Source organism: Pelobates fuscus, chromosome 5 (genome assembly GCF_036172605.1).
Source record: "Pelobates fuscus isolate aPelFus1 chromosome 5, aPelFus1.pri, whole genome shotgun sequence".
In the NCBI taxonomy this organism is placed as follows: Eukaryota; Metazoa; Chordata; class Amphibia; order Anura; family Pelobatidae; genus Pelobates; species Pelobates fuscus.
In genome coordinates, this window is record NC_086321.1 from 192,471,571 (window position 1) to 192,484,687 (window position 13,117).

A 13,117-nucleotide genomic window follows, 5' to 3' on the forward strand; every position below is an offset into this window, starting at 1 on the left:
AGTGGAATACTGTAGAAGATAATCAATGCATGTAGAATTAATAGAAATTGAGGTTGGAATCTATCACTGCTTACAGAATAACCTTGTATAGGCAGGTGTCTATCAGACTGGTTGTTGGATAATGCAGTGAAATTTTAATTTGCTACTGTTATGCCGCATTCAGGATACCATCTAGATGTGGTTTACCTTTTTCCCCCAATTAACAATGTTAGCAGCTGCATGCTTTCCCATGTCTTGAAACACGATCCTGTATGTTGTTACTGGGCAACACTTTCACTGCACCATTTACACACAGTTTTATTTTTCTGTATAATGTAATTACAAACATCATTACAGCTGATTATATACCAATGATTACAAGAATTACAGCAGAACATGCCTTCGTTGTGGCATGGGTTGGGATGTTATTTATAGAAAAAGGTTTTACCAGGTGCCGACACACCTTTTTCTAGAAATAAATCTTTATAACCTTGTAATGCAGACCATAAAGAAGAGTTCTTTAACATAAATGACTAAACACTGCACAGCACATATACCTCGCTTATTTTGTAGCCACAGGACCTGGGAATCTTGCAGTCATTGAGTCAACCTAAAACTCCTCTGCATACCAAAGTATTCTAGAGTCAAATGTGATCCCTCTGTCCGACAGCTAAATTGACTAATATTGCTGGTAAATGTGGTTTTACAAGCTATTGAATCATAAGGTGTACTTAGTTTTTCACACATGGCTTCTCCATGTTGGCTTTATTTTTGTTGAATAAATCACGACTAGGTGTGATATTTCATATGTTGTTGTTCATCTAAGGTTGTATTTACCTAATTTTAAGACCTGCTAAGGAACAGATGATTATGTCCTTATATGTAAAACCATAGAATCCAAAGAAGGTGTACTTTCATTTTCCCATGTGATTTGAGTCTGCTTAATGTTAATTAATAAAAATATTATTGTCCCTGCAATAGCACATATCCATATATATATATATGTATTAAGAGGGACCAGTTATGATATACCATGAGGTATCTGACATTGTCTTTTGTGCCATATTTACCTCATATATAATGCATTTTTATACATCTAAAGCCATATTGCAGAATAAATTAAAAAAACAAGCATTAATTAACGTTTGGGGAGAAGAGTTCTGCTGATTAAAATGTGTTATGGCATGTTTCTGTAGAAGCACTTGCCATGGTTGACAGGGTTATAAGTTAGAAGGACATGTTCAAGGATATTTCACTTAAAGTTGCTACTGATCAGATTTTGTAAAAACAAACCTATGTTAATTGTGTTTATATATTGTGTTCTCCCTGCAGCTCTTCCCCCTTCTTCTACAAAAGCTAAGGCAGATCATGTCTGAATATTCTCCTGAACATGCAGTTTCTGGTGTTACTGACCCCTTCCTCCAGGTAACCAATACACCACAATCCATGTCTGTGTAAGTCTAGGCAGTAGCTGTCCCTTGTCCTCACAATGTTCTTATTTGACTTAAAATAGTTACTTTTACCTTTTTCTTTCCTCGTCATTGCACAAGTTTTATAAAGCCCAATAAAAATGTCAAAACGTGTTATACAGGCAACTTGAAGTACAGCTGCGGATAGATATTTACATTTATATAACTAGGTCTAATAAAGTACATGAAGGATTTGAGATATATATATATATATATATATATATATATATATATATATTAAGGTTTTATTTAAGGTTATTTCAGATCATACATGCAATGATCCAATTTAAAAAAAACAACAACAAAAAACAATACATGTAGAAACAAAAAAAAAAGTCGGAATAAACATGAAGGGAAGAATAAGCAAGGGGACCTCGGGGGCGGGTATTAAAATATTATTTAATCAATGTATGACTCCACTGCTTCATAGAAGTATTGTAAGGTTTGAGAGTCAAGAAAGTATTTTCACAGGAAGTGTGTTAGGCATATGAAGTAGCCCCGAGCAGAACTGGTAGGGGGCAGAATCAATTTAAGATTGCTGGCAATATTCAACAAACTGTTCTGATAATTGTACAAATACCACAAGATAGTGTGACGCTATCAGGTGTGTGGGGCAAGATAAATTACATTTCTATTTTTTTTATGAGTAGTTTGTTTATTTAGGTCTCCATATATTGTGACCATGCTGTAGGAGGAACCATATATTTAGAACTAAATAATCACATCAACCATAGTTGTAGTGATTTTTTTATTTTGCAACTACCAATTTGAACCTCTTCATGACCAATGACCTGTCAGGCCAGTCAGTCACGAAAAGGCCATCTTTTCGATTCCATGTAATTTGTTTGTACCGGATAATTTTTTTTTAAAATCTCACTTTAACACTATTGAGCTCCTGTCTTCGTACACTTCTATACTGCTTTTTATTCAGTTTCTGGCACAATCTAATTAATGTACATGTTGTCTGTTTGACCCTTGTGCTGTCCCCATATCGCCCCATACTTGGTTTTTCTTATCCCCTCTTTTCCTGTTTTTCTCAGGTGCGCCTCTTGCGGTTGATGAGAATTCTAGGACAGAATGATGAGAGTATCTGCGATGCTATGGGTGACCTGCTGGCCCAGGTGAAACAAGAGTTATAGCATGATTGGGGAGAGTGCTATTGAGGTCATGTATCGTGTACAGTATAGGGGAATTAGGCAACTATTTGTGCATTCAAATTCTGTTTTTGTCTCTCAGGTCTCCACCTGCACTGAAACACAGTCTAATGCTGGGAATGCTGTATTGTATGAGACCGTTTTGACTATTGTGGACACCAAATCTGCAAGTGGTCTGCGTGTGAGTACAAAGGAGCTGAGGACTAGAAAGCAAGAGGACATTCACTACCTTAGTCACTGTCATTAAACCATTTTATACTGACTCGTGATGTTTAATCTCTCTCATAGGAGATCACATACATTAAACTTAGACTAGAGCATATTCTTCAAATCAGTATTGCGTTGCTAATTATCATTGATCACCCCACTGGATATTTTCACTCCAAACTAAATACATTCCTAATTCATGTCTGGGTAGATAAATCTCACACATGTCCAGGCCAGAAATATCTATCTTATATTAAAAAGTTGATCAAAATGACCTAGCTCTTGGTAATACTTAATTACTTAACTATAAGTGAGCACTCTACAAACCTGCTGACAGAGCCAAGTATGCATATGTGTAAATGTCATTAGACTTGCCTATGTTTCCTTTGAGTGATTTCAGAAAGCTCCTATATGTTAGAGAATGTGCAACAAGAGTACGAGATAGAAAGTGAATTTAAAAGGGGAATGGTTTAAATAATGTTAAAACATTCACAGTGTCTTAAGCATTGACCCAAATTAGTTACATTTTCTATCTCTGTAATAATGCACACCTAGCATTTTCTGATCAACAACTTTTTTTTGTTCATCTCCCAGGTTCTTGCTGTTAACATCCTTGGACGGTTTCTCTTAAGTAACGATAAAAACATCAGGTAAAAACACTTTAAACCTGTAATTGTGCATTCATGTATTTTCCAATTTGCTGTAAAGGTTGTATGAGTTCATCTCATTTGTAGGACTCAGACAGTTGTCTCTGTCTCCTAGATACGTTGCGCTCACGTCTCTCCAGCGATTGGTCCAGACAGACAATGCAGCGGTGCAGAGACATCGAGCGACCATTGTGGAATGTCTCAGACAGACTGACACATCTGTGAACAGGTGAGGATACCCAGCTGTTATGTATTTTGCTGGCTTGATTGAACTGTGCCAATGACCACTGTGCTATGCATGCTCCATAAGTTTTCTAGGACGGAAACTTTACTACAAGTTTCTTTGCTACTCTTAGGAAGGCGCTGGAGTTATGCTTCGCACTAGTGAATGAAGCCAACATCCGGGTTATGATGAAGGAACTCCAAAGGTTTCTGCAAACATGTCAGCCAGAGCTGAGAGAACAATGTGCCTCTGGAATATTCCTGAGTGCTGAGAGGTGAGGACTAGTAGATTTGTCTGAGCACAGTGACATGGGACTTGTAATGCAATGTTTAAATTTTTACTTGTGTCTCGCCATCACAAGATAACTTTATTTGTTACTACACAAAACACAACAGAAGACGTTTAAGAGAATACTGGGTATTCTTGTAGTTGGTTGAGCCCTGAATGTTTTTAAAATATTAATTAACACATTGCAAATTAAAAATGAATCCTAAAAAGTGTCACAATTGAACCGGTTACAGTCCTTTTGAGTGGTTGCGCAATGTTCTTCTGCGTCCAGTGGACCACAGTAGTGCCGAAACTTTCCAACTGCACAGCATACTGCAATTCCTATGTATTTTTGAGATGCTTTGAAATACTACCTAGCTTTCTACATTATTGTTCATGTTTGTTGTACCCATTTAGTAGCAATAAGTTCCCATAAATACAGGGTTAACATTTCTGTGTGCGGGGACACAAGTTGAAGATTAGACATTGGACTACGATATCTGTACACAGGGTAAGGCTCTGAGAATGCAGTGACATGGAGGTAAGAGGCCACTGAATAGTAAAGCAGACTTAAAATGTGAGTGAGCAGTGAGGCAGGCTTAAGATGTTAGTACTGAAGCACACTTAACCTCTTAAGGACCAAACTTCTGGAATAAAAGGGAATCGTGACATGTCACACATGTCATGTGTCCTTAAGGGGTTAAGTGGACACTCCATGCACCAATACAACTTTAATAGGATTTGGCATGATTAATATTGTAGGGATAATTGTAAGACAAAATAATATACCAATCACATTTTTTAATGACTTTATGTAAAAACAATGTATTCCTAAGGGTAATCGCACAGTGTCAGAGTGTGCAATGCTAGGGAGTTAAATCACTTGGGTGTACAATGATGGTGAGTTACAGTATTAGGTGTACAGTGACCGTGAGCAATAGCAATGTTGGTGAGTTAATACACTGTGAGTACAATGACTATGAATGAAAGCACTGGATGTACAATGATGGTTAGTTAAACCACTGGATGTACAATGATAGTGAGTAAAGCACTGGATTTACAATGATAGTAAGTTAAAGCACTGGATGTACAATGATAGTAAGTTAAAGCACTGGATGTACAATGATAGTGAGTAAAGCACTGGGTGTACAATGACAATGAGTAAAAGCACCGGATGTACAATGATAGTAAGTTAAAGCACTGGATGTACAATGATAGTAAGGTAAAGCACTGGGTGTACAATTTTAGTGAGTAAGGCACTGGGTGTACAATGATAGTGAGTTAAAGCACTGGATGTACAATGATAGTAAGTAAAAGCACTGGGTGTACAATGATGGTAAGTTAAAGCACTGGATGTACAATGCTAGTGAGTAAAGCACTGGGTGTACAATGATAGTAAGTTAAAGCACTGGATGTACAATGCTAGTAAGTAAAGCACTGGGTGTACAATGATAGTAAGTTAAAGCACTGGATGTACAATGATAGTGAGTAAAGCACTGGATGTACAATGATCGTAAGTTAAAGCACTGGGTGTACAATGATAGTAAGTTAAAGCACTGGATGTACAATGATAGTAAGTAAAAGCACTGGGTGTACAATGATGGTAAGTTAAAGCACTGGATGTACAATGCTAGTGAGTAAAGCACTGGGTGTACAATGATAGTAAGTTAAAGCACTGGATGTACAATGCTAGTGAGTAAAGCACTGGGTGTACAATGATAGTAAGTTAAAGCACTGGATGTACAATGATAGTGAGTAAAGCACTGGATGTACAATGATCGTAAGTTAAAGCACTGGGTGTACAATGATAATGAGTTAAAGCACTGGATGTACAATGATAGTAAGTTAAAGCACTGGATGTACAATGATAGTAAGTTAAAGCACTGGATGTACAATGATAGTAAGTTAAAGCACTGGGTGTACAAGTATAGTAAGTTAAAGCACTGGGTGTACAATGATAGTAAGTTAAAGCACTGGATGTACAATGATAGTAAGTTAAAGCACTGGATGTACAATAACCATGAGTTAAAGCACTGGATGTACAATGATAGTAAGTTAAAGCACTGGATGTACAATGATAGTAAGTTAAAGCACTGGGTGTACAATGATAGTGAGTAAAGCACTGGATGTACAATGATAGTAAGTTAAAGCACTGGATGTACAATGATAGTAAGTTAAAGCACTGGATGTACAATGATAGTAAGTTAAAGCACTGGATGTACAATGATAGTAAGTTAAAGCACTGGGTGTACAATGATAGTAAGTTAAAGCACTGGATGTACAATGATAGTAAGTTAAAGCACTGGATGTACAATGATAGTAAGTTAAAGCACTGGGTGTACAATGATAGTAAGTTAAAGCACTGGATGTACAATGATAGTGAGTAAAGCACTGGGTGTACAAGTATAGTAAGTTAAAGCACTGGGTGTACAATGATAGTAAGTTAAAGCACTGGATGTACAATGATAGTGAGTGAAGCACTGGATTTACAATGATAGTAAGTTAAAGCACTGGATGTACAATGATAGTAAGTTAAAGCACTGGATGTACAATGATGGTGAGTAAAGCACTGGGTGTACAAGGATAGTAAGTTAAAGCACTGGGTGTACAATGATAGTAAGTTAAAGCACTGGATGTACAATGATAGTAAGTTAAAGCACTGGATGTACAATGATGGTGAGTAAAGCACTGGGTGTACAAGGATAGTAAGTTAAAGCACTGGGTGTACAATGATAGTAAGTTAAAGCACTGGATGTACAATGATAGTAAGTTAAAGCACTGGATGTACAATGATAGTAAGTTAAAGCACTGGATGTACAATGATAGTAAGTTAAAGCACTGGATGTACAATGATAGTAAGTTAAAGCACTGGATGTACAATGATAGTGAGTGAAGCACTGGATGTACAATGATAGTAAGTTAAAGCACTGGATGTACAATGATAGTAAGTTAAAGCACTGGGTGTACAAGTATAGTAAGTTAAAGCACTGGGTGTACAATGATAGTAAGTTAAAGCACTGGATGTACAATGATAGTGAGTAAAGCACTGGATGTACAATGATAGTAAGTTAAAGCACTGGATGTACAATGATAGTAAGTTAAAGCACTGGATGTACAATGATAGTAAGTTAAAGCACTGGATGTACAATGATGGTGAGTAAAGCACTGGGTGTACAAGGATAGTAAGTTAAAGCACTGGGTGTACAATGATAGTAAGTTAAAGCACTGGATGTACAATGATAGTAAGTTAAAGCACTGGATGTACAATGATAGTAAGTTAAAGCACTGGATGTACAATGATAGTAAGTTAAAGCACGGTATTTACAATGATAGTAAGTTAAAGCACTGGATGTACAATGATAGTAAGTTAAAGCACTGGATTTACAATAACCATGAGTTAAAGCACTGGATGTACAATGATAGTGAGTTAAAGCACTGGATTTACGACAATGAGTAAAAGCACTGGATGTACAATGATAGTAAGTTAAAGCACTGGATTTACAATGATAGTAAGTTAAAGCACTGGATGTACAATGATAGTGAGTAAAGCACTGGGTGTACAATGATAGTAAGTTAAAGCACTGGATTTACAATAACCATGAGTTAAAGCACTGGATGTACAATGAAAGTGAGTAAAGCACTGGATGTACAATGAAAGTGAGTAAAGCACTGGATGTACAATGATAGTAAGTTAAAGTACTGGATTTACAATAACCATGAGTTAAATCACTGGATGTACAATGATAGTAAGTTAAAGCACTGGATTTACAATGATAGTAAGTTAAAGCACTGGATTTACAATGATAGTGAGTAAAGCACTGGATGTACAATGATAGTGAGTAAAGCACTGGATGTACAATGATGGTGAGTAAAGCACTGGATGTACAATGATGGTGAGTAAAGCACTGGATGTACAATGATAGTAAGTTAAAGCACTGGATTTACAATGATAGTAAGTTAAAGCACTGGATGTACAATGATAGTAAGTTAAAGCACTGGATTTACAATGATAGTAAGTTAAAGCACTGGATGTACAATGATAGTGAGTAAAGCACTGGATGTACAATGATAGTGAGTAAAGCACTGGATGTACAATGATAGTAAGTTAAAGCACTGGATTTACAATAACCATGAGTTAAAGCACTGGATGTACAATGATAGTAAGTTAAAGCACTGGATTTACAATGATAGTAAGTTAAAGCACTGGATTTACAATGATAGTAAGTTAAAGCACTGGATGTACAATAACCATGAGTTAAAGCACTGGATGTACTATAATAGTAAGTTAAAGCACTGGATTTACGACAATGAGTAAAAGCACTGGATGTACAATGATAGTAAATAAAAATACTGAATAGTAGTGAGTGAGTAAAATCAATGGTTAGACAAAGATAATGAGTAAACGCCCTGAGGGTCCAATGAGCATGACCAAAAGCACTAGTTGCATGATAATGGTGAGTAATGGCACTGATTGTATAATGGTAGCAAGGTAATACTTTTGACAGACTAACAGTAATGCTGTTTAAGAGCACTGTGTGTGCAGTGATGCCCAGTGTTTGCAATCAAGGGCGTACATTAATGTGATTTCTCTCCACCCTCCTTCAGGTTCTCCCCCTCCAAGCGTTGGCACATAGATACTATAATGGAGACACTGATCACAGTGAGTACTTCATGTTGTGTGATTGGCTGTGAAATCACAGTGACACCTAGTGTTTGCTATATGTAATGCAGCTCATTCTAAATGGCTGCATGCGGGAGAGATCAAACAAAGCACAAGCTACATGAAGCTTGATGTGACAGACAATGGCTGCATTGTACATAAACAGCCAACTGCATAGTAACATGACCGTATCTGTAAATTAAACATTAGTTCTAACATGTGATTAAGAAAAATAGAAAGAGCAAGTTAAAAAAATAAATAAAAGTTGTATGATTTCTAATCTGTGCACCAGGTGTATATATTTTTTTTTTTAAATGTACATGTTAATGCTAAAAATAACCTTTACTGGTATGTGTTGCAGTAGATGTTCTCTTCAAGCTTCCCTTGCAGCTGATCAGAGAGAAACTTGCACTCAACTCATACTGTTCCATTATTGTTGCTAGAAAATATGCCTGCATGTGCAAGCTGATAGCAGATCAGGTGAAATCTGGCAATTGAAACACCGAATAGTGGCAATACCTGCTAATGATGACAGTTTACTGAAGGAACCCACTAATATATACATACTTAACAGCAAAGTGACACGTTCTGCATCCTTTCTAAAACTAACATTTTACTTCATGTATTTTAGGTGTAATAATATGTGTGCCTTCCACTTGTGTGGGGCACGCTGTCTGGTATAGTTTTGATGCAAACATTTAGGCATATAGACTCCCTAAATACTAAACAAATATTAGTTTTTTAACACCTTCCAATACTATGGTAATCCAACATCAAAGTTTAAGCTCTGATTTGGTTTCTCAGAATATTTGTGTAGCATGCATTTTTAAATTATTTTTATTTTTTTCAATTCTGCGTAAATGTTTCATAATAATAATTATTAAGTATTAAGATTTGCAAGTACTCGAGACATGTAAATAACATGTAGTCTAGGAGGTTGATTTTCTGGCACCATGCATTATATGTGCCAAAACCATATTGTGAAATGTTGCTTTTTTTTTTTTATTAGCCTTAAAACTGATCATTGTGAAGATTCATGACCCTGCTTACCCTGATTAATTATGGTTTCTCTCTATTTTTTTTTTTTTTTGTCAGGCTGGGGAGAGCGTTCGTGATGATGCTGTATCTCACCTAATTCACCTGATCAGAGGAGCCTCTGAGCTGCATGCATACATTGTGCAAAAGCTTTACAAAGCTGTGAGGGAAGACATTGGGCAGGTGAGATCCCCGAGCTGAGAGGCACACAAAGACTAAATGACAGCGGGGAGAGAAAAGAAGGAGGTGCGGAAAGAAATCTGGGGGAGTGATACAGAGATATGGAAGCTGAGCTTAGGAGAACACTGGATAGGGAAAGCAAGGCGAAGTAGGGAGAATCCTTAGCGGGAGATCTGATCTAGAATTATGGTGTTGCCATGTGTTTTGAGTGACAAGCTCATTAACGTAATGTGTCAGGGTCACAATCAGGGTCAGCAGTCTCATCCAGTCTTATTTGCACTTTGCAGCAGCCATTGGTTCAAGTGGCCTCCTGGTGCATTGGGGAATATGGTGAATTACTGCTGCTTGGATCCTGTGAGGAGGAAGAGCCTTTACAGGTAAGATGTGGTTGAAGGCATAAAATTTACCATTACAGCACAATTACAGTATGCACAATCTTTTCTCATGCCATTGTTAATAAGCAGAAGGGAACAAAGATCTGCAGGTCTGCATATAAATTACAGTGACAATACCATTGAGTGCTTGATGTCGCCAGGTAACAGAAGATGAGGTTCTAGATGTCCTGGAAGGAATACTACAGTCTCACATCTCCACACCAAGCACACGGGCCTATACGCTGACGGCCATCATGAAACTGAGCACCCGCTTCAAACAAAATGTGGAGTAAGCAGCCAGTCTTGTTTTCCCTTATGTATTTAACAGAGTATGGTGTAGAACTTACTTTTGGAAGGTTATTTCATAATACACATGGTTAATTACTAAAGTGTGAATCTCAAAGTTTAGGCCACAATAGCTAAAATGGGAAAAATTATCCAACTCAACTATGTTTTCAGTTCAGCTATTTTGACATTAAAATGTAAAATAAGTGACTAGGTGTACAAAGTAGTTTGCTGTCAACAAACTAAAAAATGGTCTTCTGAATAAGACATTCCTGTGGATTCTAGTCCTTATACTATAGTTCAGTGCGCACAGCCTGCGGTCCTAGGCGATCTACTGTCTCTGCTTTTTATCCCTGAACTTATCATTCATTGTTCTAGTGAATCTCATTCATCCTCCTACACTGGAAAAAATGTAACCTTCTGTACAAGCCACATCAGACAACAACTGTAGGAGCATTGTTTTAGCTGTGTGCATATAATGGGTCATTATTCCGCTTAATCTTGATTAAATGGTCATAATTCTAGATGAGGTTCACTCACAGAACCTTGTAAATTATAGCAATAACAAAAACAGTTTTTTATTTGTTACAGTTTAGTAGTTTACATGTGAAACTAGTGTCAGAATCTTGAACCAACAAAGCTTATTTCACACCAGTCCGTATAAGACGGCTGAATCCAAGCCCAACTGGGAGAGCAACAGAATAGTTTTTAAATGTAGTTTTCTGACGCTTTATGTGTTGCCATTTGTATTGCATTGTGTATTTGTTCTCATCATTCCCTTCTTTCTCCCAGCCGTATACGCCGTGTGGTTTCTATATACGGCAGCTGTCATGACGTGGAGTTACAGCAGAGAGCAGTGGAGTACAATGCTCTGTTCAAGAAATACGACCACATGAGGTATGCATCTGGAGATAATAATTGTGCAGTGCTGTGTAATATGTTAGAGATGCGAACATTAATAAGAATGATAATTGGGGAAATGGAGCAAGCTCCATTATATTATGTGAAAATAGGTGACATATAGATGAAGTATGATGGGCTGTAGATTAAGGTTGACTAGACATCCCTTTTAATTCTGAAAACTGATGGGAATTGCATACAGTGGGCCAGGATTAGAATAATTGCTTCCATGATGCATGACTATTAAACCATAGTTATATGGAACTGTCATATCCTACGACTCTGAATATTATGTTTACTTATCCAGTCTATAGATCTCCCATAATATGTATTTGAGGTGTAGAATTCCAAGCCTTTTTATCTGCAGTTGGCGCCCTGTCACTCATTATTATAAGCTTTGTCCTTGGTACCTGGCATTAAGCACAAAGAGAGGAGAAATGGAAACGGTGCTTCAGTTTCTCCTCCTCCAATGCATGTATGCCCTGGCTGTGCCTGGACTGAACTAAATTGTGACCTCAATTGCTAAATCATTAAAGGAACACACCAGGCACCATAACAACCTCATCGAACTTAAGTTATTTTGCTGCAACAAGATCCTTGGGCACCAGCATACTGCAAAGGGGTTAAACTGTTAATGAACGGTTTACCAGAAAAATAGGGATAAAGTCACAACAGACACTACTCACAAATTCAAGCCGCGATCAATAGATAAGGTGTTCACTGCTGGGTGTCTGATTCCGCGTACTACAGATATCTCAAATCTGCATCCTTGGTTGCAGGTAGTGTACCAAAATTATATGCTGAACTCATGAGAACACACGGATCTGAAGCCTCCAGTTTGATACAAAATGAATCTCAAATACAAAAACCACACATGCAAACCATCCTGACCTCTTAGACCAATCAATGGCTCCCAGTTCAAGGCTTCCTGATTCAAATTCCGGACTGCAAAGGAAGAAGCTGGGCGCCAGATTTTGGGGTTAAACCATTTATTAATGTTTTTTTTAACCTCTTGAAGTAAGCCAGCGCCTGGAGACCTTGTCAAATCATAACAACTTCATTCCGATTAAGTTTTTATGGTGCCAAGAGTGTCCCTTTAATATTATTTTAAATGAAAAGGATAAACGTTAACACAAATAATAAGTGATTTCAGATGTTTTAGTCAATCATGTAATAGATTGCTTTTAAACAGGAGGGGCTTTATTTTATTTTAGAGAGGTGGTAAATGGGATATATGTTTGGAAATCATCACAATAGAGTTTTCGAGCCTCCAATTGGGTAGCTACATTTATACTCCGTCTTTGTCTGTGATTGTAAATGCATGTGCTCTGCCCACCCCCACCCTGCTGAATCTCGGCTGCCCAAAATAATTATCCTTTGTGGCCTGACTGGAAAATACGGCTGTCAGCAGCCCAGGGGGTCCTAGGATTTCACAAGGGACAAAATTATCCTTCGCACAATTAACCAGGATAATTAGCAAGCAGCATCATTGATGTAAATTCACCCATCAGTCAGCAGCATAAAAAAAAAGGACAGGGGAGAAGCTACATCCTTAAATCTCTTACTTCACCATGTGCTGGATGTGTGATATTACGTGATGCATAATGTGATAGGTCAGTTGAAAATAATAATTACATCTCCCTTTGCTGGCCTTTAATAGATTGAAAAACATCAATATGAAGATGCTTGGGAATTTTGAAAATAAGTTCACCCTAAGGCCCTTTTTAATTCTTAGAG

General features: G+C 37.3%; 1 protein-coding gene across 4 annotated transcripts in view; it reads left to right on the forward strand.

Annotated features, from left to right (window-relative positions):
* AP1G2 (adaptor related protein complex 1 subunit gamma 2) overlaps window positions 1–13,117 on the forward strand; it is a 57,016-nt gene that overhangs the window by 39,991 nt on the left and 3,908 nt on the right. For all 4 annotated transcript variants that reach the window (XM_063454871.1, XM_063454873.1, XM_063454872.1 and 1 more), the window contains 11 exons: window positions 1,312–1,404; window positions 2,489–2,569; window positions 2,685–2,783; window positions 3,404–3,459; window positions 3,572–3,685; window positions 3,813–3,953; window positions 8,552–8,606; window positions 9,702–9,824; window positions 10,109–10,198; window positions 10,357–10,484; window positions 11,273–11,377. In XM_063454871.1, coding sequence (XP_063310941.1) covers window positions 1,312–1,404; window positions 2,489–2,569; window positions 2,685–2,783; window positions 3,404–3,459; window positions 3,572–3,685; window positions 3,813–3,953; window positions 8,552–8,606; window positions 9,702–9,824; window positions 10,109–10,198; window positions 10,357–10,484; window positions 11,273–11,377 — 1,085 coding nt within the window. The remainder of the gene's footprint in view (window positions 1–1,311; window positions 1,405–2,488; window positions 2,570–2,684; window positions 2,784–3,403; window positions 3,460–3,571; window positions 3,686–3,812; window positions 3,954–8,551; window positions 8,607–9,701; window positions 9,825–10,108; window positions 10,199–10,356; window positions 10,485–11,272; window positions 11,378–13,117) is intronic.